This window comes from Perissodus microlepis, chromosome 4, assembly GCF_051167445.1.
Source record: "Perissodus microlepis isolate ML-2025 ecotype Zambia chromosome 4, ASM5116744v1, whole genome shotgun sequence".
NCBI classification, from domain to species: Eukaryota; Metazoa; Chordata; class Actinopteri; order Cichliformes; family Cichlidae; genus Perissodus; species Perissodus microlepis.
This window is the reverse complement of record NC_140464.1, coordinates 5,859,690-5,884,212: the sequence shown is the minus strand read 5'-3', so window position 1 is coordinate 5,884,212 and position 24,523 is coordinate 5,859,690. Positions and strand designations below refer to the sequence as shown.

Sequence of the window (24,523 nt, the reverse complement as noted above, 5' to 3'; positions counted from 1 at the left end):
GTTCTTAGATATTTTGACAGGTAAGTTCTTTTTCATCTCGAATAAATCAGAGAGATAATAGATATTCGTCACACTCTAACACAAAGTCTGTTAAACTTCAGGCAATTGATCTGTCCAGTTAGAAAGCTAGAACCAATATGAATCCATTTCACCTGCTTTGGGACATTAAAAGTGACAACTGATGCAATGGAGAGTCAACAACCTTTGTGTGACTCTGCCAGGTTGGCAGAGTCACACAAAGGTTCTGGTTCTTGTAGCAGTCTCAAGAGGTTAGAGGGGCATCAGCCCAGCAGCAGGAATAATATCTGCTCCTTTTTCCATAGAGAATCAGAGGGATCCCTACCAGAACTCTGGAAAATGCCCTCCAGCCTGGTTCATGTTTGTGACTGGACTCTGAACCTGGCTCCATGGTGGTGACATGAGGTCCTGGTATCTTTTAGTAAGATCTGCAATCACAGTTGTGCCCCATGCAGCTTGATAGGTCCACCACTGGCACCCTGTTCTTGTGCAAGTGACGGAGTCTAGGGAGACCATGGCGAATGTTATGCTGCCCCCAACAACATGGATTTGCAACAGTTTATTCTTCATAACCGGACAGATTGCTATCCCTGCAGTGTAACCAACTTGGTGTTAATCAACTTATTTAATAAATTATGGAATTTCCTATCCAAAATGTCTAAGACCAACTTTATTGTCACACTATTCAACATTACAAGGCAGGTACTCCAGAAGGAGCTTATAAGCATATTTTACATCTGGTTAATTATTGAACTGGGGACAAAAATCTTGAGTGCCCACCTTGAAGCTTTGGAGATTGTTTAGATCTTCTGTGCCTAAGGTCAGTCCGAATTATTTGAATTTCATGGTTTGTAGCTTATTTACAGCAAGTTGCAGCATCAATATTCCAAGTTGTGCCCACTGGCTGCTGTTCTATCAGAGATGACTTTATGATAAGGAAATCCCATCATTGCTTCTCCTACTTTAGATAACGAAAAAGGACTTCAAACTCCTGGCTGGGAGGCTCAGGGACTTCTACTCTTACACTATAGAAAGCATCCTTAGTCGGAGCATCACAACGTTGATGGTGGCCCTCAGGAGTGTAGTTACTTCAGTCAAGAGAATGAGGCGGAACTTTTACCTTCAAGCCGCGAGACTGCTAAATGAGACTGCAACTCACACACTGCCTATCTGATACTCAGCTACTCAACTGATAGCTGTTAACCAGCTATCTAACACAATGGGGGTGCTGATTGGAATACTTTTCTCTTTCTTTTGTACAGCCAGTCTGGCACTTAAGCATTTCACTACACATTATAGATGTGTAATTGTGTATGTGGCAAGTAATTAAATTCTTCAAGATGTAGCGGCATAAATACACTTAATATGTTGAAATAAATTCATTTAAAGTGTTCACTACAAGTATAATATGAGCCTTGAAAGATTTTAATATACAATAAATTACATTTGACAGTAATTTTGAGGTAGGTTTGTTTATCAGCCGCTAGAGGGACCTTTGGCCATTTTTTATACTTGCGAATGTAGGAGCAGATTCAAACCAATTTTTAAAAATGCGTAAATTTCACGCTGAATAAAACAAATGACTTTATTTACATTAACAATTTTTAATGCTGTTGTGTGTACAGTGTTATGTGTCAATGTGAAAGTTCCCTGTATTTAGTTTCAGCTTTGACGAAAGTGCCGGTGAGTAATCGCAGGTTGCATTTTGAACACACTGATGGAGAACAGGCGAGGCTTTCAGGTTAGTTACGCGATGGCCGCTCTCTCAACAATGTCAGGATTTCGAAGCGAAAACAATGGCTCCGTTGCTCGAACAGGCGTGTTGCTGTTTTGACTAACTGTCGGAATGGTAGCGGTATCGTTTTAGCTCATCGGTTTTGCGTTAAAGCCGGGCCGGAGGTGAGCCGTTTCTGTTAGGAACTCAGTGTTTTTCTTGTTCGTCTCCCGGGCCTGGCTGGAGCTGCCTACACTGTAGCGGCGGGTTGCTACTTTCGGATGAGCGGGCAGTAGGTGTCGAAGAGGAGAGGGGTCTGAATTTAATTAAACTGAAGGTGAAACGAGTCTACAGATCCTCGTAGTGAGGCACGTAACTGGTAACATTTTATCGCTGTGGGTTGAGGGACACGAAGAGCATAGTTTTTAACTCCTAACGTGATGTTCTTGCTAACTAGCATTAGCTTACCGTACCGTTGACTTGCCCTAGCTAAAACGAGAAGGCATAACTAATTTACAATCACATCGCTCTGATCTGAGGTGAGAGAAACGGATAGGTGGGCGTTTTACTGAGTGTTTCTGAAGCCCGATTCAATGCGTGGAACGTGAAATCTGTCATGATGCCGGAAAGCAGCAGTTTGCATATTCTAGGTTAGCCGTTGCTAACAGCAGGTGGCTAGCTGAAGTATATGGTCAGTGACGTAACGGTGATCATTGTTTTGACAGCACACGGCATCATATCCGCGGCTAAGACCGTCCCATTTGCTAGTCTGTTTAATTTACTTATTTTACCCATGCAAGAAGAACTACAACTGAAATATAGATGTCCGAAAAGTTGATCGTTAGCAACTGATGTGACGCAGCTCGCTAGCCTGACAGGTTGCCATACAGAGTGCTCATAGTCTGTAATTACTGCAGCACTTTGCATCTGTTTGGCTTAATTCCGCAGGGATTTTTTTAAAGCTTACTTCCCTGTGCTGATGCCCGGTCATTTTTTTTCTTCTATCAGTAGCTTCTGCACTGCGTGTGTAATGGTGGTCTTTCTTTGTGTGACAGTTGTAGGATGGATCCAGACGGTGGGGCAGATTCACAAAAAGCTGTCAGTTTGCAGTGGAAAAGCTACAAACTCGTCCAGGACCCAGCCATTAGGCGTGTCACCCAGAAGATCTACAGATATGATGGAGTGCATTTCAGTGTGCCAGTGAGTTAATGTTCACTTTTATTTATTTATTTTTATCTTCAATCATTTCGACTATTGTTTGTATGTTGCATGCTGTTTATTTTTTGTCCCCAGGACTCTGGATTTCCACCTGTGGGAGAACTGCGAGATCCAAGACCCCGGAGACTGTGGTCCAGATATACAGAGCTGTCTCTGCCAGTGCCAAAGTTTAAGGTGAGAATACTTGGATTAGTGTTCATTTGACACGTCTCGGGAGCTTTCTGTTTGATTATCTTTTCACTGATCCTTTAATTTGTTACCGCAGCTTGATGAGTTCTATGTGGGTCCCATACCTCTCAAGGAGGTGACCTTTGCTCGACTCAATGACAACATCAAGGAACCCTTCTTGGCAGAAATGTGTGCCAAGTTTGGTGAGGTGGAGGAGATGGAGATTCTGTTTCACCCCAAGACTAGAAAGCACCTAGGCCTGGCCCGAGTATTGTTCACCAGCACCAGAGGAGCCAAGGACACAGTCAAGCACCTGCACAACACCTCTGTCATGGGGAACATCATTCATGCTCAGTTGGATATAAAAGGTAAGTTAAAATGTCTCCTCTTTGCCATCTGATGCACATTGTTACAGTGATGCTTTGGGCAGTTTCTTTATATGCAGTTTGCAATTTTAAATCAAAAGACAAAGAGAATCACTTTTTCATGTAATCTTTTGAGCAGTTCCTCAAAGGAAGAAGACTTGCTAACAAAACAGTCAAATGACACAGAAAAAACTTAAGCTGCAGTTAAATCTAAAGTTTTTCATACAAACCATGTTAGATATAAATTGTTTGTGTCTGTTGATTCGGTTTGAGAGCTTGCATTTAAATAGCTGTGACTTTTATTTTTATACAGGTCAACAGAGGCAGAAATATTATGACCTGATAGTAAATGGGTCCTACACTCCTCAGACAGTGCCTCTAGGAGGCAAGGCTTTGACAGACAGGCTTCAGCCTCAGGCTACAACACAGCCACAGCCTGACACGGTATTGTGACTGCACAAACATCTCTTCACTTACTTAGTGATGTCATGCTTGAGTGGTAATCTGAATGAAGATGGATTTAATTTTATACATTTTTACTCTGTTTCCATAGCCATCAGAAATGAGGCGAAGGCTTTCCAGTGAGCTTGCAGTTTTGGCAGCAGGGGTCCAAGCCCTCACATCGGGAAATGTCACACCTTCTGTAGAGACTGGCTATGATCAGCGTCTAGACACGCCCCCCTCCTCCATGGCAGGTCCTTACACCCCAGGCTCCTCTGCGTCATCTCAGGGTGGGGGAGGAACACCTTACAGCTCAAGATCTGGGACCCCTTTTTCACAAGACTCGGGCTATGCTGGTGGAAGGTTAGTTTCTGATAATTAACTGGAACAAAGCATCTTGAATAAAATTTACCTTAAGTGGTCTTACTGTTGTGGTTTGGTTCAAAGTACTGTGGAAAAGACTGAGGCACCCCTTGTTTCGATATATTTTGCTAGGAAAATGAGAAATGGATGCAGCAATTTATTGAAACGTGCAGTCATACATGAAAATACAGTATATGAGGCAAAAAAACAAGATTTGTACAATTCTAACAAGTTCGATAGTCTTGAAATATTTGTTTTGACAACCTTTTATTTTTCCACATAGCCTGAACCTTCTGAGGCAAGCTTTCTTGTAATTTACTTAAGTAGTTTTCAGAAATAGTTCTCCAGACTTTTTGAAGGTCATATCTAAGCTCTTATTTGGATGTTGGCTGTCATTTGTTCCTTCTCTGTTTCCTCAGTAATGTTGAGGTTTGGGCATTGGAAAGACCAGTCCATGACTGATGGTGTCCATTTTTTGTTATTGCTTTTATTGTGTTTCTATGCTTTTACTGGATTGGCAGTATGCTTGGGATCATTGTCATGCTGAAAAATGAAGCTATTGCCAGACACTTTCTAGATGGTACTGAGTGGTGGATCAAAATCTGATGGTACTTTTCTGCATTAATAATTATAAATACGGTCCCAAACCATAACCGAGCCTCCACCATATTTTACCATGTACTTCTTTCCTGAACTTGTCGGTGCATATGATATGAAGGGAAATTTTTGGTACAAAAGACCTGGTCTGGTCTTATCATCTTTCATCATTTTGTTGTGTTTATTGTGTCCTTTGTTAGCTTGGCTTGCACAGAGGAGGGAAATGCTCTCAGGTTGTTTGTTTCAGTTGTGCGACATTGAGTTTCCAATAGTATTCGCCACAATTAGATTTCACTGTATGTATGTATGTATGTATGTAAACCTCAAAATCCTTCTCATGTCATCCCTTTTAAAACAAAAACATTTAAATGACGTTACAACACAAACCACATTTTACCTTTTCACATAAAGTCAAAAAGCATCATTGTATGACTTAGTGGTTCATATATAAATTCCTCATTTCTGCATTTTAGGCATCCTGGTTACAATACTGGCACAATGGGCAGCGGCTACCCTCCCCAGGACATGTTACCTTCCTCATCTTCGTCTTCTGCAGTCTCCTCGACGGTTGGAGGATACAAAGTGTCACGCTACTCTGATGAAGCACAGGAACCTTCAGTGTATCACCGGGGTCGTCCTATGTACCCCCCAACCACATCATACCGTCCCAATGAGCCACCATGCTACCCCCCTTACCCTAATGTTGGAGGACCTGGGCCACACATGGCACACCACTCCTCAATGCCCCCACCACCTCTTGCCAACCAATATGATCAGCCCCTAATGTCAGAAAGGGAGAGGGAGCGTGAAAGAGACTCAGGGGGACGGTATGGGCCAGCAGGGATTGGTTCCAGGAGGTCATCTTATCATCACCAGCAAGACACAAACTCTTCCTCAAAGTACCATTCCCATCATTCCCACCACCATTCAGATCGCAGGGATGACAGGGGGTACAGGCGAGACAGCCTGGGCTCTCGGTCAGGTGACCACGGCCACCAGAGACACCGCAACCACCACCATTCTCACAACCACCATGGCAGCAGCAGCCGCAGAAGAAGCAGCCATGACCGGGACAGGGACAGAGACAGAGATCGAGATAGAGACAGGGACAGTGACTACTCTAACAGTTCGGATCCCAGGTACAATTCCAACTCGTACCGCTCTTCATCTAACAGCATGTCTCCTCCCCCATCGTCTTACTCTACATACTCCTCCAAAGAGCCTGCCCCAGCCCCTCCTCAGGGATTGGACGTTTCCACTCGCCTAGGGAGCACAAGTCTCACAGAGAGGGGTTCTCTGCCTTCATTAGGTGCTGAAAAAGACTACCATGGTCACCACAGTGCTCTCCCTCCACCTCCCACACCTCCTCTCCCACCAGCTTCTGTTATTGCAGCAGCTGTAGCAGAAACACTTGGAACACTGGACTTCAACCAGGATAGTCCTGCCGGTGAAGAACAATGGACAAAACCCAAACGTCGTCCCAGCACCCCACCTGCCCCACCCAAGACACCCCCGCCTTCTTCTCCGCCCCACCCCACCATTGCTTCCTCTTCTAATTCTCCTTCTTCTACTTCCCTTCCCCACCATCTTTCATCTTCTTCTAGCTCCCCTCCACCCCCTCAAAGGGACTCGTCCTCCCCAGAGCCAGATTCCACCAATGAGAGTTTACCGTTTGTCTACCACAGCAGCAGTCTGGACTCTCGTATTGAGATGCTTTTGAAGGAACAAAAAGCTAAATTCTCTTTTCTTGCCTCTGATGAAGAAGATGAGGAGGATAGGAAAGAGGAGAAGCATGGGGGCGGAAGTGGAGATGGCACAAGACGTGGGTCAAGTGATGCGAAAGGGGAGCGGGAACAGGTGGGGGACAATGGCGAGAAAGACCACAGGAGGAAAGGGGAAAGAGACAGAGATGGCCACAGAGGAAGAAAAAGGGGAAAAGGGGGAGAAGGCAGGAAGAGCCCCACAGTACTTACAGCATCTACACCACCCGTTTCTACTTATTCTCCCCACATCCCACCCCCAGAGGAAACTCAGGCCCAAGTCGGCCCAGCTGGTCCTGGAGCATTGCAGGAAGAGTCTTCACAGGCTGGATCTGCTGATGCACAGAGCCGGACAGGAGCGCACACACCACCTTTTAATGGACAGAGTCAGGTATGATCTGTCCTGATTCCATTTATTTTTATAAATAGAATCAGTTGTTTTGATAGTCACCCAGAAATACCTGTCTGTGGGCAGAGAAATAAATATTTGGTGGAAATGAATAAAAACCTCCTCAGTACCGACACAGTGATTAACATCCTGAGTGCTGTCAAACATAATGTTCATGTTTTGGTTTCTTGCTTTTAATGTGCCCGTTTCTATGTTAGAAAAGTGGGACAGAAAAATAATTCAGTAAGTGTTATTTTGAGAATTTGCTTCAATATGTGGGTGGTTTCTCAACTTAAGACAGTAAATTCTGTTTTCTTTCAGGCCTCTCCTCATTCCTCAGGAGAAGACATGGAGATCTCAGATGAGGAGGAGGAGACTACGACCATAACAACCGTGACCACCCACCAGCCATCAGTCACCTCAGGATCCTCACCTTCTTCATCTCAGGCTGCCATGACTTCACAAACAACAGACCCCTCGTCTTCACCCCCACCCATCTCTGACTCTGCACAGCACTTTGGCACCTCCATGCACCCTCCCATACCATCCTACCCCCCTCATCTGCCCCCTCCACCACCCCCTGGTTACTCCCTACAACCCCCACCTCCACCAGGGATTCCTCCCCTTCCTCACATGGAGCTGCACCCTGAGTATCCTCCCCCCATGCCTCACCACATGTATGACTATGCCAGCTCCATGGAGCTGATGAACCAGTACAGTGGTGGAACCCCTATGTCTTTCCAAATGCAGACCCACATGTTAAGTCGCCTACACCAGCTGCGCATGTCATCATCCAATGGCACCACAGGCCCGGGTGAGGCAGCTACTGCAGACTACAATTCCTACCATCTCCACTCTATTCCACAACATCACACACACCACCCCTACATGGACCAAGAGGGCAATGGGGCAGGCACTCATTATGACCAAGACCACCGATACATGCCACCCCACATGACCTATCCCTACCCTGATCCCCACAGCACTCAAATACCACCCCATCCACACCATGGTATCCCGCCTCCACACACTGGCTGGCCTCCACATGTCTTACCGCCACACTACCCATCTTATATGCCCCCACCTGGCTATGGCACGATGCTGCCTGGGGATGGAGATGAGTACAGGGCTCCAGGGGAGGAGATGTCTATGCTGGCAGAGAATCCTCATGAAGCCACAGTGCAGATGGTCTTGGCCACTCTTATCCAAGAAATGAAGAACATCATGCAAAGGGACCTGAACCGCAAGATGGTGGAGAATGTAGCCTTTGCCACCTTTGACGAGTGGTGGGAGCGGAAAGAGACCAAGGCCAAGGTAAGGAAGCCCAGCCTCAACAATAATGAAGGTCATCTTTCTAAGGTTGCAGTTAATTTTTGTGTATGTAAAATAAATAGGCCCACCCTGTTACTTAATAATTTTACTAGTTTATGTATGTGCTTCCTCCATTTAACTGTAATTGATTTTTTTATAATTAGCATGTTTTTTTGTTTGTTTTTTTTAATGAAAGATGTCATTCCTGTTACTATTTCATCTCAGTTTAATGATGCTTTTATTAGTCGGTTAACTATATAAAAGAAAGACTGTTGTTACGAGGCCAGAAAAAAGTAATATCTTCTGTAAATGTCTATTTTTTTGTAGCCATTCCAGACGATGGTTAGGGGGGTTTCTGCGTTACGGGATGAAGAGAAAAAAGAGGAAAAGGTCAACCGTCCACGGGAGCCTCTCATGTCGCTTGTGGATTGGGCAAAGAGTGGTGGCATGGAGGGATTTTCTCTCCGTGGAGCACTACGACTGCCTTCTTTCAAGGTAACAGTACTTTATTGCTGCAGATTTTGGTTTCATCTCCATGTTACTGTATGGAATCTATACTGCCTTCATATTTTATGTTTGTTTGTTGGAGTGTCTCATTTGCCATTACACCACCAAAACACTAGGTGGCAGTGGTGCTTGTATGCCACCTTGTTGAGGCACTTTGTTGATGTCACTAAATGGTAACTGAAACTGTTCTCCATGTTGGACCTAATAAATACAGAATTTATTTAGTTGTACTGAACTCTGTTTTTACAAGGGAGACCTGTCCAGTGTCAGGAGTTAGAAAAGACAGTAATTTCGTTCATACATGGACTGAATGTGACATGAACATAATAAAACAGCATAAGTTTCACTGCATTATCATCATGCTGTTTTCCTGCTTATTGTTTCTCAGTCAATAGTGCAGTATTTACAATGCATGTTAGTACCAAATGGACCAATAATAATGATTGTGTTGGTGCATTGTGTAGTTGGGTTTCTTATTAGATACTCTTCAAGCTACATTTAAGGCTGTCACAGGTAAACCATACTGTATAAATGTTTAGCACAGTATATGTCAAGCTTAAGTCAATAAATGGTGTCAAGAGTAGTTTAAAATAGCTGATATTGTCATTCTAATATTTTGAATTTTTATGTGGTACCACAATATTCAAAAAGTGCACAAGTGTTTGGTGTTGTCAGTTTGTGGTACTTCCTCTAGTTCTGAAAAATAGTCAGACTTTGTAAAGTCAATTTTGGGGTTTTTTGGGGTTTTTTTATTCTTAAAAAATACTTTGAACTATGCAGGTGAAACGGAAAGAACCTCAAGAGTTTGAAGAGGGCGACATGAAACGGCCACGACCCTCAACACCACCGGACGAAGATGACGAAGGTTTGCTCAATTCAGACTTTAAAAAAAGGTTGGATTACTTGATCTGCTCCATGTAAGTCTTAAATTATCCTGTTTTCAGCTGCTGACGAGAGATTACCAGAGGCAGACAGGCATGGAGCTGAAAGGGACAACAAGAGGAGAAAAAAGAAGCCAAGAAATCGGAAACCCTGGGAGCTTGACAGTGAGGGAGAAGAAACATCTGATGGTTCTTCTACTGAAAAGGTTTGTCTGTTTGTTTTAAAATTGTGATTCAAGATTAAAACACAATTTTTAAAAAATGACTTTAGATTATTAGAATATATGAATGTGATAACATGAGTTTATAATTCATGTTGTCATTTATTTTAGTTAGCTACTGATAAGAACAAAATTATTAGCCTCGTATGAAAATTAAAGTTGTTTTCAAAACTTTCCAAAGTAGTTTCTACCTCTCAGCTGTAAAAGGCTGATGGGATGTTGCTGTCACCCCATTGGGCAGGCAGGTGGGCATCCCAAGTTTGTCAACGAGGCGGCATAGGATTTTGAAATTCATACCACTGATGCATCAACTAAAAATCTCACATGAGTTTGACTCCCGGTGACCTTGACCTTCTGAAAACCCTGTGAATACAATAACTCAAGAAGGAAGTCGCCTAGGATTTTCAAATTTATGCTATATGTGCATCTATTAGGAGGCTGAGGGGTAGAACTGGTGATCACCAGTATTTTAAAATGTACAAGGGATTTTTAACATAGCACTTCTAAGGATACTATTTATTTAAATTTTTTTAGAAACCATAAGTTAGTTGTTTCTTGATTTGTTTTTACACACAATAACAATTTTTTGAGAAAACAAACATTACCAGTGTCACCTTTATAAGTCACCAGAAAATGTGACCTTTTTATTGAGCCATAGCACAAACCACTGCTGTGCAATGATGTGCTTTGACTTTGTGAAGGTTCAAACTGAAGGTTATTTTCCAATTTGCATGCAGTACTAAAACAAGCAAGGGTTTGAGGTGTCTAAAGAGCCCATTAACAACTGTCAAGACACTAGTGAATGACTAAGCAAAGTTGGAACCAAAGAAATGTTTCCTTTGGTCAGATGAGACAAAAGTAGAGTTCTTTGGCCATGGAGACAATGCTTATGTTTGTAGAACATAAGCTTTGTTCTCCAACTCAACAACACCCAAACATGGGTTGTTCCTGGTACAGAAAGCCAAGTTAAAATTGAGCCTTGACTTGAGTCCCACTGAAAATCTGTGGGGTGAACTGTAGACTGAGGTCTGTGCCAGAAGACCCATTAAATCTCTGGAGGAGCTTGAGAGATTTGCCAAAGAAGAATGGGGTGTGTGTGTGTGTGTGTGTGTGTCTCTTGATGAAAACTATAACAAACAACTGCAGGCTGTTATCCAGGAAAAGGATACGCAATTAATATCAAGGGGGGTAATAACCCTGGTAGTTTTTATGAAATCTGTGTGCAAAGTAAAATAATGTAAGCATCCAAAAAAAACCCAATATGTTTGGAAAACCTGTGTTTAAAAATTCCATGCTCTCTTTAACACCACTTAGGAAATAGTTCTGTAGTGAATTGAATACAATAAAAAGAAATTTTCATAGCAGGGTTACAAATTATGTCCTCACCTGTAGATGGCAGGATGTCACTGTGATTATATTGTGATAACAACTTTTTTTCCCCCCCATGTTTAGGAGGATGAGGAAGACGAAAGTGGAAAAGAGTCTGATGGTAAACCACAAACAGGAATCTCATAACTTTATGTTCTTATTTTCAGCTATCATGACTGTTTACATTGACTTTATTTTTTTAGATGATGTCCTCAGTGCAGACAGTGACGACGAGAGCCTCTCATCCTCTTCTGAAGGCTCTTCATCTTCAGGATCTTCATCTTCATCCTCAGAAGAGGATGAAGATGAAGAGGAAGGAGAGCGGGCAGAGAGTGAAGGACCAGACAGCATGGATGAGTCAACTATGGATAGCACAACTGAGAAAGACAATGAGAGGTACATCACTTGTACTGCTGTAATCAGAATTATATAACAATGAATGTTGTACTTTTCAACATTCAAATGCTTGTTTTGTTTTTCTCAGGGAAAATAATGCAGCTGTTCCAAAGGCAGAGGTCAAAACAGGTTAGTCAGAAGTTGTTATAAATCACCAAAAAGCACCAGTAACATAATAGCTTCAGTTCGAGTTCAATCTTTGAAAACGTGTATCTTTTCTCAGGTGATACAAAAGATGGCAAGGCAGACACAACGGCGCCTACCAAACATCCCCCCTCACCACCATACCCACGCCCTACATCCCCTATCGTTCTTGTGCCCCCTCTCAAGAAGCGCAAAAAGACAGTCTCCTTCTCTACAGACGAGAACGAAAGCAAAATGCAATTGCCAGCTGCACCACCATCTCCGTCGCAAGTTTCGGGTGAATCTCCCCTCCTCTCAGGCAGGCTTCCAGACTCACCCATCACTGCAACCTCACCCAGTTCATCTCGTCCCAGTCTGGGCATCCAGCTGCTTCCCTTTGCCTCTAAACCAGGCGAAGGGAATGCTCTCATTGTGCCCCCATCTGGACGAACCCAAGATACCGAGGAGACCAAGAGAGGACCCCTCATTTCTCCCCAGACTACCCCAGTCAAATCCCCTAGCAAACGCGGTGCAGGCAAAGAGTCTCCCAAATCTCCTGCTCCTCCTGTTATGGTGTGCCGCACTGTGCAGAACCTGCCTTTGGACCATGCCTCTATGTGTAGAATGGCCTTTGAGGAGGCCCCAGCACCACCATCTGTCAACAAAAGGTCCAGAGGCAGACCACGGACATCTAGCCTGTCTACTTCTTCCTGTCACTCTCTCAGAGAGGAAGATGAGGATGAGGAAGAAAGTGAGCAGAGGTTAAGACTAAGAGAACAGGTTGGGGCCTCCAGCCTCCTGCAGCTGGCCTCTGCTTCAACAACTGACCTTTCTGTGTTAGCTGATGTGGCTTTGAAAATGGACCCTGATCCTGGAGACTCAGAGGAGACAGAAACATCTGATGAAGCAGAGGAGCACAAGATGGAAGGAAATTACTTCGCCCCAGAGTCACTGGCCCTCCTTATGAGTCCAGGGGCTGTAATCGTCCTTATGGAGCACAACTACTGCAAACCCCCTGTTGTCCCAGTACCAACTGGTGCCAAAAGGACTTCCTCCAGACAAGATTCTTCTGTTTTGCTCCCAGCCGACCTCAACTCTATTTCTGGGGTGCTTGAAGCACCAGAGGAAGTCATTGGAGATCCACTTACGTCACGGGGAGATGCAGGAGAATTCTTTTCTGCAGTGGGAGAGATGTGCGACTCTGAGGATACGGGCCAGGTTACGCCGGTGTCTCCATCACCAAAGAAGAAGAACCTAATTGGCAAGGGTTTTGAAACTGAAGAGGAAAAGAGCAAAAAGAGGAAGAGAAAAGATAAAGAAAACCTTGAGGTTCATCACACAAAAAAGCAGAAGGAGCAGCCAGGCAAGAAACAGAGGAAGCGGAAATTAGAGGTATATTTGTCACATTTGTTCCTGTAAATGTTTGAGATTGTCATAACCGTAAACATGCCACAGGCAACAATAGCACTGACTCATTACCAGTAAGCCCAAAGTTGGAATTTTGAAATTGGTACAGTTGAAGAGTTTTACACGTCTCGAAAGAATTTCCGCTGGTAAACCTTTGGACTCTCCAGACCAGGAATATATTTCCAGTGTAGACAGAAATGTAGTTTTTGTGCATGTTTTTTTTTTTGCATTTACAGAACTGTGTGATACAGTTTTGTTTTGTTTTTTTATTCTTGGGTGTGTTCTGGCTGAAAACAGATGGGGTAACAACAGGGTGTACCCTGTAGAAGCGCTCTGCTCTCAGTCTTACTGGTGCAATCACACTAGAATTACTGACATTTTCCTTAGCATTGCTTAAAGCTAACGTCAGCCAGGTGCTTTGCATCATAAAAAACTTCTTTTACTTGCGCAGATGAGTTTTCATTAACCATAAACTTGCCACCTGCCAGTGACATGTCTAATGTCCGATGGCGGTCTTTGCAAATACAGCAGGTAACAGTCCAGAGACTTCGTCTGAATCAAACTGTCTCAACTCGTGCACTATATATGAAAAAGTACCAATTTGGATGAGTTTCTGATTTGTTTCTTGAGTCTCTGCTGTTTTCACCCCCTGAACTTAGTCAGACGGATTCTGAGGCATCTCCTCTCTTATAGTTATTTGAAATACCAGATGGTGCTCCAAACAATAGGTTACCTCAGGTTCAGGTTTGAACTGGCACAACTTCACCTGCTTCCAAAGTGTGTGGAGAGGATGAAAAAAATCACAATGCAGGGACTCCAGCAACGCTTAAAGTGAAGATGAACAACTTTATTGACTGACCAACGCATTTTGGCTTGTGGCCTTCATCAGGGTCATAGTAACACATAGTAGAAGTGTGCTTCAATAAAAGGCAGGAAACAGAAAAAAATTCAAATTAACCAATCACATCTTCATAGGTAAACCAGCTGACATATAACAGGTTGGTATTGGTAAATTGGTTAAGGCACGCCCAAGTAAACACTGGACTAGATAATTAATTTAATTTATTTTATCAACAAAAGAAAGAAGCTTTCTAGACATCTCGTTTTAAGACATAATTGCGAAATGCGTTGGTCAGTCAATAAAGTTGATCCTCTTCCCGTTAAGTGTTGCTGGAGTCCCTGCATTGTAATCTTTGATCTTTACCGCATTTTGGCACAACACCTGTGCCTTTTTTCTAAGAACACTTATGTTCATCAAAAATGTCAATGACATTCAGTCACTGAATATAGTTATGAATATTGTTATGGATTAGATCAGCGGTCCCCAACCCCCGGGCCTCGGACCGGTACCGGTCCGTGAGTCGTTTGGTACCGGGCCGCGAGAGTTGAGGCTCGGGTGTGAAATGTAAAGTTTTCAGGGTTTTTATCGGTTTTCAGCGTTATTTTGTTATCGTTTTGATCGTTAACGCAGTTTTCCTGGGTCTTTTCACGTGTGTTATGAATAAATCTTCTTTTTTTCGGTACCGGTACTAGTTTTATTTTGTTGTATTTATCCGCGACACCTTAAAGGCCGGTCCGTGAAAATATTGTCGGGCATAAACCGGTCCGTGGTGCAAAAAAGGTTGGGGACCGCTGGATTAGATGACTTTAACTGGCCAGAGAAATGTCCAATGTGTCAGTCTGTATTAGTGTAAATACCGCATAGATTAGAAACTAAAAGACTGTTTTTCTTTCCTGCAGGACTCAGATTTGGACGAAGATGTGGATGTGGAGGAGCTTGAATCTGGGGAGCTGTCTAGCTCAGACACTGAGGAAGAGTTGGTTGAAGAAGTGAGGAAGAGTGAGCGGCTCTTTTTGCAAGAAGCAGGAGTAACAACATCCCAGAACTGGTCGAAACCTGTCCCAGCGCCTGAGCCACCAGCTGTGAAGTTTGACAACCGCAGTGAATTTGAGCAGATGACCATCTTGTATGACATCTGGAACTCTGGTCTGGATGGTGAAGACTTGTTGTTTTTGAAGAAGACTTATGAGAAGCTGCTGCAGGATGACCATAGCTCTGACTGGCTCAATGACACTCATTGGGTCAACCATACTAATATCCTTTTCAGTGATTATCTTTCACCTCAAAGATGTATGGGCACTAGGTTTGATTTACATAGAAGTGACACAATATCCAAAAAGTCTGACTGTTATGAATTTACTAAATTGTCTGCATAACGTGACGTTTTTAAATTCAGGAATGCTTTGATATTTGGTTCCCTGTTGTCAGCCTTGACCTTTGGGCTGCACTAACCAATTTGCCAAATCCTCGCCGCAAAAAGAAGAACACAGATGGGCAGCTTCGTGAGCATGTGACCGGTTGTGCCAGGAGCGAGGGATACTACGCCATCAGCCGCAAGGAGAAGGATGTCTACCTGGATCTTGACCTACCCGAGCAGGTCATACGGGAGGTGGAGAATGTCGACACCTCGGTAGGCAGATTCCAAATCTTTTTGGATGCATCTTCTTTTATTTCTTTTCCATTTATTGAATCTGTTGTTCTCACATCAGTTTGATTTTGTCTGTTAAAGCAGTTGAGAAGCTTTGCTGAAATACTTGAGATATCTTGCAAAACTTGTTTAGGTTTTTCCTTAAAAATGAGTCGGCATCGGGTAACAGGCTGACGCACTTGGACAGTTCAATGTTCATGTTCACTCGCTCACAGATAACGTTCACTCTCCTAATCCAATGTTTGTGAGATTGGAGATTCTGTTGTGCCTGATCCTTCATTTGTTGTTGAAAGAACAGGATAAAATGCCCGTGAGGTAAATCTGTGCATGCAGCACAACCTAAAGTCAGTGAATCTGATTGGCAGTGGAGATGTTGGTGTGGACGTGCTTTCGATTGTGTGGAAAGTTGAAGCCGGGTTTAAATGGAATTTTAATGTGATATCCAGTTGAACCTTTTTTTTTCCAGGAAAAATATTTTGCTGGTCTCCACTGCCTCAGTAATCAATTATTAGGGGTTTGTAGCTGTTTCAGGGTATTATTATAAAGTCAACATTTGGCTAGATAGTGCCTCTCAGGCATTTGGAATGGAGGTGATTCATATTTGGCTTAGTTGAAGTGGTAATTTTAGGATTTGAGATGAAAAAGGTGAGGGTTTTCAAATGACAGAGAAGTAAGATGATGAGTATGTGGACATTTACAATACAGAGGTTTTAGGCATTACATTTGTGCTGTCTGGTGGTTGAGACAGACTCATGCAGGGAAAACAAATCATATTTAATTTCAGTCACATACATCACTGCTCATATGTTTAAAGCATGGCATGTATTCTTTGTCAGTAAAAAGAACATTAAATTCAACAAAACAACAACAGTGCTATAAGGGCTGATAATAATCAGTAAATTATTGATTTATAATCATGCTAAAAAAAAAAAAGAAGGACAATACAAACTGAAAAACTGTGTGAAATAAGAGTCATGGAGAAACGTGCGAGATGCGTGTCGTTTGTAGTCGGGCTTCCTGATTATCAGGCTTGTATGAGTCAGAATGTGGTCGTTCACAGGAATAATGTGATGTCTGAAAACATCAGGCTTTTGTTTTTCCTTGCAAGACTACTTGAAACAAAAATATTTCTTGCTGACTGACATTTTTTTTCTTTTTTTTCTCATCATCTTTGCTGTTAGAAGTGGGTTTAGAGTGGGGATAGGGTGTGATGAATTTAACAACAGACGAAACAAGTGCGGCAACCTTGAATGTAAACGTGTAGTTTTCCCTTTGTTTTCCCGTTTTGTTGGCAGCCATAATTGTAACATACTTGAAATTCCAACTTCAAGTTGTGTCCACTGCTTTTGAGTTTAATGTTCATATCACGTATCTTATCGTCAGTATTCAAAAACAGTACAAATGTTATTGCATTCCGAGAATGTTGAAGAGTGAATTCTTCCTCTGGGCCAGTGGCAGGATGTTTCAGTCCGGGCGTTATTTCACGTAAAGCACAGTGATCATTCCTGTTTGTGACACAGGAAATCCATAATTCTTTTTTCCTGATGTAGATCCGGATTTGTCACATGTGAATTACTCCTTCCTGAACAAAAGATGATGAATCCAATTTACGTCAAACGATCACATAAATTCTCATGAAGTTCCCTGAAAAGTTTGATCATAGTGAGTGTCACACCTTTAAAGTGTTTTGGAAAGAATAATCAGAGCGAATGTGCAACTCCAACTTTCCTCAAGCATGGTTAAACAGCTCTAGAAATTTGCACAGCACATGTATTCTCAATCCAGAATTAAACCAATTCTCCTTTCTTAAAAATAAAGGAGAAAATATCACATATTCAAAAATTGGACGATTTATGTTTTTTACATTAAAAAGACTGGGTTCAGTCTGTAACTTCCATGAAATACTGCTGAATTGGGTGCCTCTTAGCTGGAAATACAAACAGGAAACATGAGCGCAGCATTTATTTACACAAACACACTAACCACTATGTCTTCATTAGAATTTACTTAGAAAAAACAAAAATAGTAAGGCTAGACCGGTTGTGCACTTATCACTTTGTATTCCAGGGCACGATTTGCTCAAGCATAGACATCTCCCAGTCTAAAGCGAACACAGACATGCAAATATAAATATAAAAAAAAGTCGGTTTTTTATTTACAGCCAATTCATTTCAAAGACCTGAGGCATGAAGCCACTGAAGGAGGCGTGTGGACAGAGGAAATAAAAATGTTTGAATGAATTTAGGGAAAATAAGTTGGAATTGCTGATTGTATTGCGCTAACCTTTTAAATAGAGTTCAGCTTGGATGCTTTTTTATTTGTTTGTAATGGCTGATTAAACATAATGTGTGAGAACCATTTCCTGTGTGCCAGGAGTAATTACGGTTGCACTACATGCTTATAGTCATACTGCATATATGTTCGTGTGGTCAGCTTTAACCTACAGAGCTATGGTTGCCCGGTGCATAATGCTGGGCAGTAACATAGTATGTGTCCTGAATGCGTCACAGTATTTTTAACAGTTACTTTCAGCTCTTTGTGAGTATTACTTTGGTGTAAGTGCAGGGAAAGCTTTCTGATAAGTCTGCCTAGAGTCAAAAGCAGAAAAAAAAGGAGTAAGAGGGGTCACAGATCCCCACACATTTATCATAGGCCTAAATTTGGCTATTACTGTGATGATTCTATGATTTCATCATGCAACGTTCCTCTTTTATAATGCCCGCAAATAAGGTTTGGGTCACTTGGGGGTGATGATCTTGATGCTCGTCAGACACTCATATGATGCACCATCATTGGTCCCATGTGCAGCCAGTTATCCTCCACACAATGCCAGATTGTCATGGAACGTAGGAACATTTGAAAAATCAGCTCACTTAGTGTTTGTGTGAGTTAGTGGAAAATCCACGTTATCGTGTTGCTGTGCAAGGTTTATTCCTCCGTAATGTATTTCCCATTTAGCCGTTGTGCTTTCCCTTACTGCTTCCATGGACACAAGCATAGTTCCTTAGAATAATACACACAAATTATTATATTTTACTGTGGCATGTTTTATGCAGTCTTGCTGTTTCTAGAGTTACAGACTAATTCAGACTCTGCACAGAATGAGATGTAACTGGGGCACCACATCAGTCTGCGTCTTTTATTATCTGATCCAAGTGTCCCAATAACTGAGATATGTCTCTGCTGCTTTGAGGTTTTTATGTGCTTATATCAGGAACAAAGAGATGTGTCGTGATGAATAATCCCTGTTTATGTTTTCAAACCAAAGATTTGTGGCAGGCTTAAAGAGTTACTGATACTCAGGGGGATCTCTCCCCCCTCCCCCGCACACAGAGCAACACAGACACACATGATTTAACTTCATGATGATACATTGAAACAGCTGTTTAACTTAGCTTTATAGGTGAAACATGAAATGTAATCTCATGGATTATTATCTTGATTGTAATATTGATCTTTTTAGTACTGAAAGCAAAGCATTAATTGGTTGTAAAAACACAGAAGTTGCATAGTCTGACAAAATCTAAAATGATGTTTGAGACGTAGCATGAGAACATGTCAGTTCATTCCGTTTCAGTTTGAAGTTTCCAAGGAAGTTTCAGCTGATTCATTTTTTCCATAGATTCCTTTTCCTTGTTTTTGGAAATTTGTGCTACAGTTACACTGCTGGGCTCCCTTTAACACTCAAGTTTTTTTTCACAGTAGTTATGAGAGTAATTTTTGATATGTATAAGGAACACAAGTTAACATCTGAAGAATTTAATTATTGAACCATAATAGAGGGAAGGCAGTGGTTGGGACTGAAGTATTCGAGGGCAGACTTGCTTCTATTCTTGCGTAATAACTTTTCCAGTCATATCTCTTTCGCAAATAAACCTCTGCTACAAGAGCAGGGGTATTGGAAATTAAGGTCAAGATGTTTTTCAGGTTCATGCTGTTACCCATCAAGGCCATCTGATGAAGTCTTAGTGTAACCGTTGCACTCTCTGAAGCTCTTTTGTTTGTTTCCTGGCAGGGTGCTAACCGAGTGCTATCAGAGAGACGTTCAGAGCAGCGCCGCCTCCTCACTGTCATCGGCACCACTGCCGTCATGGACTCTGACCTGCTTAAACTCAACCAGCTTAAGGTACAAGCAGTACTATATTCATGTGGTCACTTTTTTACAAGCTAAAGGACAAAGTTAAACTGCAACCTGCGACTTGTCAACAGATTTAACTTTAAAAAAAAAACAAATCTTTGCTTAAAAAAACAAAAACACTGTAAGTTATGCCACCTGACACAATAAATTAAATGGTTTACAGTTCACGAGTGTAATCAAAAGGTCATCTAAGGAATAAATTTCCAGAGCCTGAAACTGATTCCATGCTTTTAGAAGCGCATAGCTGAATATACCAACATGTTTTACAGTCTAAACACAATACAAACAAGACATCTGTGAAGGTTCTCAGTCATCCAGGTCATCGTAGCTTGGAAAGAAAAGCATCTGGACTTCTTTAAGTCCAGACTTAGACTACAAACAAGACCAATTTTGACACGAACTCTGTGGTTTATTAAGCAAAACTCGCAAAAGGTTTTTCCCAAGCCTCACAAGATGAAACTCAGGGCTGAATGCAGAAGTTTTACCTTCACAATGGTGGTTTTATCTTTTGGTTTCAAGATGAATTTGTTTATTTGTTAATGCAATGTCTGAATAGGAGTTTTTTTGGAAGGTGGCTCTGCTCTCGTTTTTTGTGTGCGTGTGTGTGTTTGGTTTTGAAAGAGGCTGTATCTCTGGCTTTCATTGTTACACAAATCCAGGGTCGGAGTCACAGATCTGCACAGATCATGCAGATTTTCTGCATGCTAAACATGCAGAAAATCTGCTCACTACAGTAGGTCAGTGGTCAAACTTTTGGGTGTGGGCCTTTTTTGCATGTTCTTATTCTAGTCAACAATTTTTTAAAAAAAAAACTTTTTCTGGTTTTCACACCAAATTATCAACTTGGATTAGTTTACCTTTTTGAATTGTTGAAGATCCAATTATAAAACAAAGATATAGCCTGTAAATACTTAAAACTGTCTGTTAATTCAGGACAGGTTAGTTTATAAAAATATCTATTGCTAGTAAGGCTCCTCTTAAATTACATCCGCTCTGTCCTGATGCAGTTCCGAAAGAAGAGGCTTCGTTTCGGACGCAGCCGAATCCACGAATGGGGCCTGTTTGCCATGGAGCCCATTGCTGCTGATGAGATGGTCATTGAGTATGTGGGTCAAAACATAAGACAGGTATGACTTATAAGGAGTTTTGTGTTTAACCAGTGATGGTTTTTGAAACTTTCCAGCCATCTTGACATCTAAATGTTTTCATTATCCACTGTTGCCACTAAACAAATCTGTAAAATACTTATACAATAATATATTTCTAATAGTCCTGCTGTGTTGGACCCTTACTCTTGCATTGTAATATTGATATGACGGTATGTGAACTGCAGTTTATCGGACACTTTGAGGGTGTGGTCAGTCAGAAAATGTTCTTTGTGCGCAGATGGTGGCTGACAATCGAGAGAAGCGTTACGCACAGCAGGGCATCGGGAGCAGCTACTTGTTCAGAGTGGACCATGATACGATTATAGATGCCACCAAGTGTGGGAACCTGGCACGATTCATCAACCACTGCTGCACTGTAAGTCTGAAAACACTCAACAATAATCTGCCTCTTACATGCTTTAGATATGGACTGATGTTAAGTTCTGCAGCTGTCGCCCATCAGTCTCTCGATGCTTTTTTCCCCCCTTGCAGCCAAACTGCTACGCCAAGGTCATCACCATAGAGTCCCAGAAAAAGATTGTGATCTACTCAAAGCAACCCATTGCCGTCAACGAAGAGATCACGTACGATTACAAGTTCCCACTGGAGGAGAACAAGATCCCTTGTCTGTGCGGAACGGAGAACTGTCGTGGGACGCTCAACTAGTCAACGCACTTCTCTACCACACTTGCCAATGGCCAGCCATACCCGTAAACACCTCCCTTTCCCCATGAGTTCGCTCTCCTAAATGTGTAACTTGAACCACCCCAGTACCCTATGCTGCCCCTCCTCATGGCCTCATAGCCAGCCTCACAGTACCTAGGACGTAGACACGCACACACTTGGCACTTTTCACACGCAGTTTTCATTCTCTAGGCAGTTCCACAAGCTAGTGGGTGATGGATTGGCGTCATCTGGCTCTCGATGCATGACAAGGCCTTTAGCATCAGCTCGTTAGTGGCAGTATTACTGGACAAAACCGGGTGCTCCAAGGAAGTTGTTGCGTCAGTCAGGGCATGAAGGATTTGTCTGATTCCATGCCGACATCCGTTTGAAAGGAGACAATGTGGAGAAAAAAATGGAAAAGGACAAACGTTTATTGGCACTCTCTCAGACATGGCTTCATTACTCTTTTAAAGTGACGGCATCAGTCAGACATGGGTCATTTTTATGTTCCTCATGACTTACTTTCAAAAGGATTATATTTTTGTAAATAACTATTGTTAGTATTGACTTTAGTGAAGTGAAACTACACTTTCGGTGTTCATTTCCTTTGCCATTATCTCTAAGAGCAGCACTTGTTCACGTGTTTGCATGCTGCTGTGAAAGTTGTATTGTGCGTCTCATAACCAGCCTCTGAAATATTGTTTTTTCTTTATTGGGTGTAGATGAAACAAATCTGTGAGGGACGCTTTGATCTTTAATAAAAGCAGTAGGTAGGAAAAATGTCGTCCAGAAGTTACTGCTGATTAGGGCACTTAATAATTCACAAACATGCACAAGACGTGCAAAAATAATATTGTGCATAACTATCTGTAAACTTGGCAGCATGCAGAGTTGTGCCAGGCTCCTACTCTCTAAGATTTTCTTTGTGACAGTTACAGAAGCCAGGGTGTTTATCCAGATGTGAAGCAGATGCATTTGGATGCCGTCACGTTAATGATAAGGAGTTCATGTCTGAAAGGGGCTTTCTTTTGTCGGCGGCGTCCAGGAGTCACTCCTCTAGTGTCGAATTCCTTCTGTAACCACGCACCCATACAAATCCGCACAGAGACGCACACGAATACCAGAAAAATTCAGGGTTTTTAGACTCGCTCACTAAGGGCGTAACTTTTAAGATAAATCACTTCAATCAATTTGGTCTTCAGTTATGCAAGATTTCCAAGCGTGAGGGTTGTTTTGGAGCTTTTTTTAAAATTTCATTTCATAGTATTATATTATATTACTATTGCTGTTATTAATGGTATTGTTACTTATTTGCATTAGCTGTAAGTATATTACAGTGAAATGAGCTTCAGTGTACCCATCCACTGTCTTCAGTGGCTTTGTGATCCACCAGCCCTATAAATCCTTTCTCCTCTCTCCACTGTGTGTTACTCTCCTGTTTTGCAACAGTCTGTATGAGAGTAAAGCCGTTTTAACCCACTGTGAAAATGTGTAATTTAGGTTTCAGCTTACAGTGTGCGTGGTTTTTTTTTTTTGTTTTTTTGTTTGTTTGTTTGTTTTGTTTTTTTAAATGCCACTGCTAAACTTTTATATTCCCCTTTTTATGTTTTTTTTTTCTTCTCCAAACTTATGGATACTGACATAGGTGCTTTTAACAAATTATTTGTGCGCTCTTTGTGGGTTCTTTATTCGTCTACAATAATTAGGGCTGTGCTTCTGAAATGCAGTTGAGCACATGTCCAGTGGGGGTGGGATCAGAAATTGTCAATGACTGTTTCTATCACCAACACAATGGAGGGGGAGTGTATACGTTCATAACTCACATCGCTTGTTTGTCAGCGATGATTTGGCACGCTATCTGCTGTGTCATCCTGTTTCGTTTCAACACGCGCACAAATTCCTGTTTAAACAATTGACAAAAGCGTTTTCTGCAAATCCTTCTCCCTAGTTGCTTTGTTAGGTTCTGAATTACACAAGTGAGTTTGTGAACAATGCTGCTGGCTTTGCAGCCATTTGCTACAAGTTTGCATTTCTAGCAGAGCCCCAAGTCAAATAAAATTATAATAATAAGAAGAACTCCTTCAAGGTAAACTTGGCAGATCTTTTTGTAAGGCACATTTATTTGATTTGGTTGTTTCTGTTCAAAGACTTAAAGTTCTTGTTTTCCCCTTGTGTTGCAGATCTTTGCAGAATTCATGAGAATGCATTATATTTTACTTCAGTCATCCCTTCTGAAAGATCGTAACTCAAAAAAAAATCCTGCTTACAGTCTGTTTGCATTGTAGATAGGTGAAAGTGTCCGTGTCCCTGCGAGGTTAACAATCCTAGGCAGTTTCTGATACGTTGCAGACGGGGACTTCAGTGACCTTTTGTGTCGTCTTTTTTTTATTTTCATGGCTATGGCCGTCCAAAGTTTAACTTTGATGTTGAACTTTTAACTAAACTCCTGTTTTTTGTTCTTTCCCAAACAGGAAAATGTGTAAGATATTTCTTGTTGCAATGAAAGCCTTTCAGTACAAACCAACCCTCTTTAATAAAGGAGAAAAAGATGAAAGGAAAAAACAAAAGCAAAAACAAAAAAACAAAGAAGTACATGTAAATATTGTAGAGGTGTTTGTTTCTTGTAGAAACACACTGATTCCAAGCTGTAAATATGTTGTTCCGTTTCCTTACTCAATGAGGAGGAAACATGTACATACCTTCCATTCATTTATTTTTTATTGTTTTTCCTTTTAATTTGATGATTATTTTAATATTATTTGCAATATTTCTCTTGTATTAATGCGTTGGACCCTTTATTAATGGTGCATTAAAATATTTTTTAAATAAATGAAAA

The 24,523-nt window shown here is 41.8% G+C and overlaps 1 protein-coding gene across 3 annotated transcripts; it reads left to right on the top strand.

The window, feature by feature from the left end:
• Window positions 1-1,695: 1,695 nt before the first annotated feature.
• On the top strand, window positions 1,696-24,523 carry setd1a (SET domain containing 1A, histone lysine methyltransferase). 3 transcript variants are annotated; one of them, XM_084925254.1, is made up of 21 exons: window positions 1,696-1,759; window positions 2,788-2,932; window positions 3,026-3,124; window positions 3,216-3,486; window positions 3,797-3,927; window positions 4,037-4,287; window positions 5,358-7,035; window positions 7,354-8,346; window positions 8,671-8,838; window positions 9,631-9,715; window positions 9,795-9,937; window positions 11,405-11,441; window positions 11,524-11,716; window positions 11,805-11,845; window positions 11,940-13,231; window positions 14,987-15,341; window positions 15,536-15,717; window positions 19,751-19,861; window positions 20,881-21,000; window positions 21,260-21,397; window positions 21,514-24,523. In XM_084925254.1, the coding sequence occupies exons 2-21, from the start codon at window positions 2,795-2,797 to the stop codon at window positions 21,685-21,687; spliced, it is 6,600 nt and encodes a 2,199-aa protein (XP_084781380.1). In that variant the 5' UTR covers window positions 1,696-1,759; window positions 2,788-2,794; the 3' UTR covers window positions 21,688-24,523. The 3 variants fall into 3 exon arrangements, with proteins under 3 accessions (XP_084781380.1, XP_084781381.1, XP_084781379.1); XM_084925255.1 differs by lacking the exon at window positions 1,696-1,759 and adding an exon at window positions 1,766-1,917; XM_084925253.1 differs by lacking the exon at window positions 1,696-1,759 and adding an exon at window positions 1,766-2,100.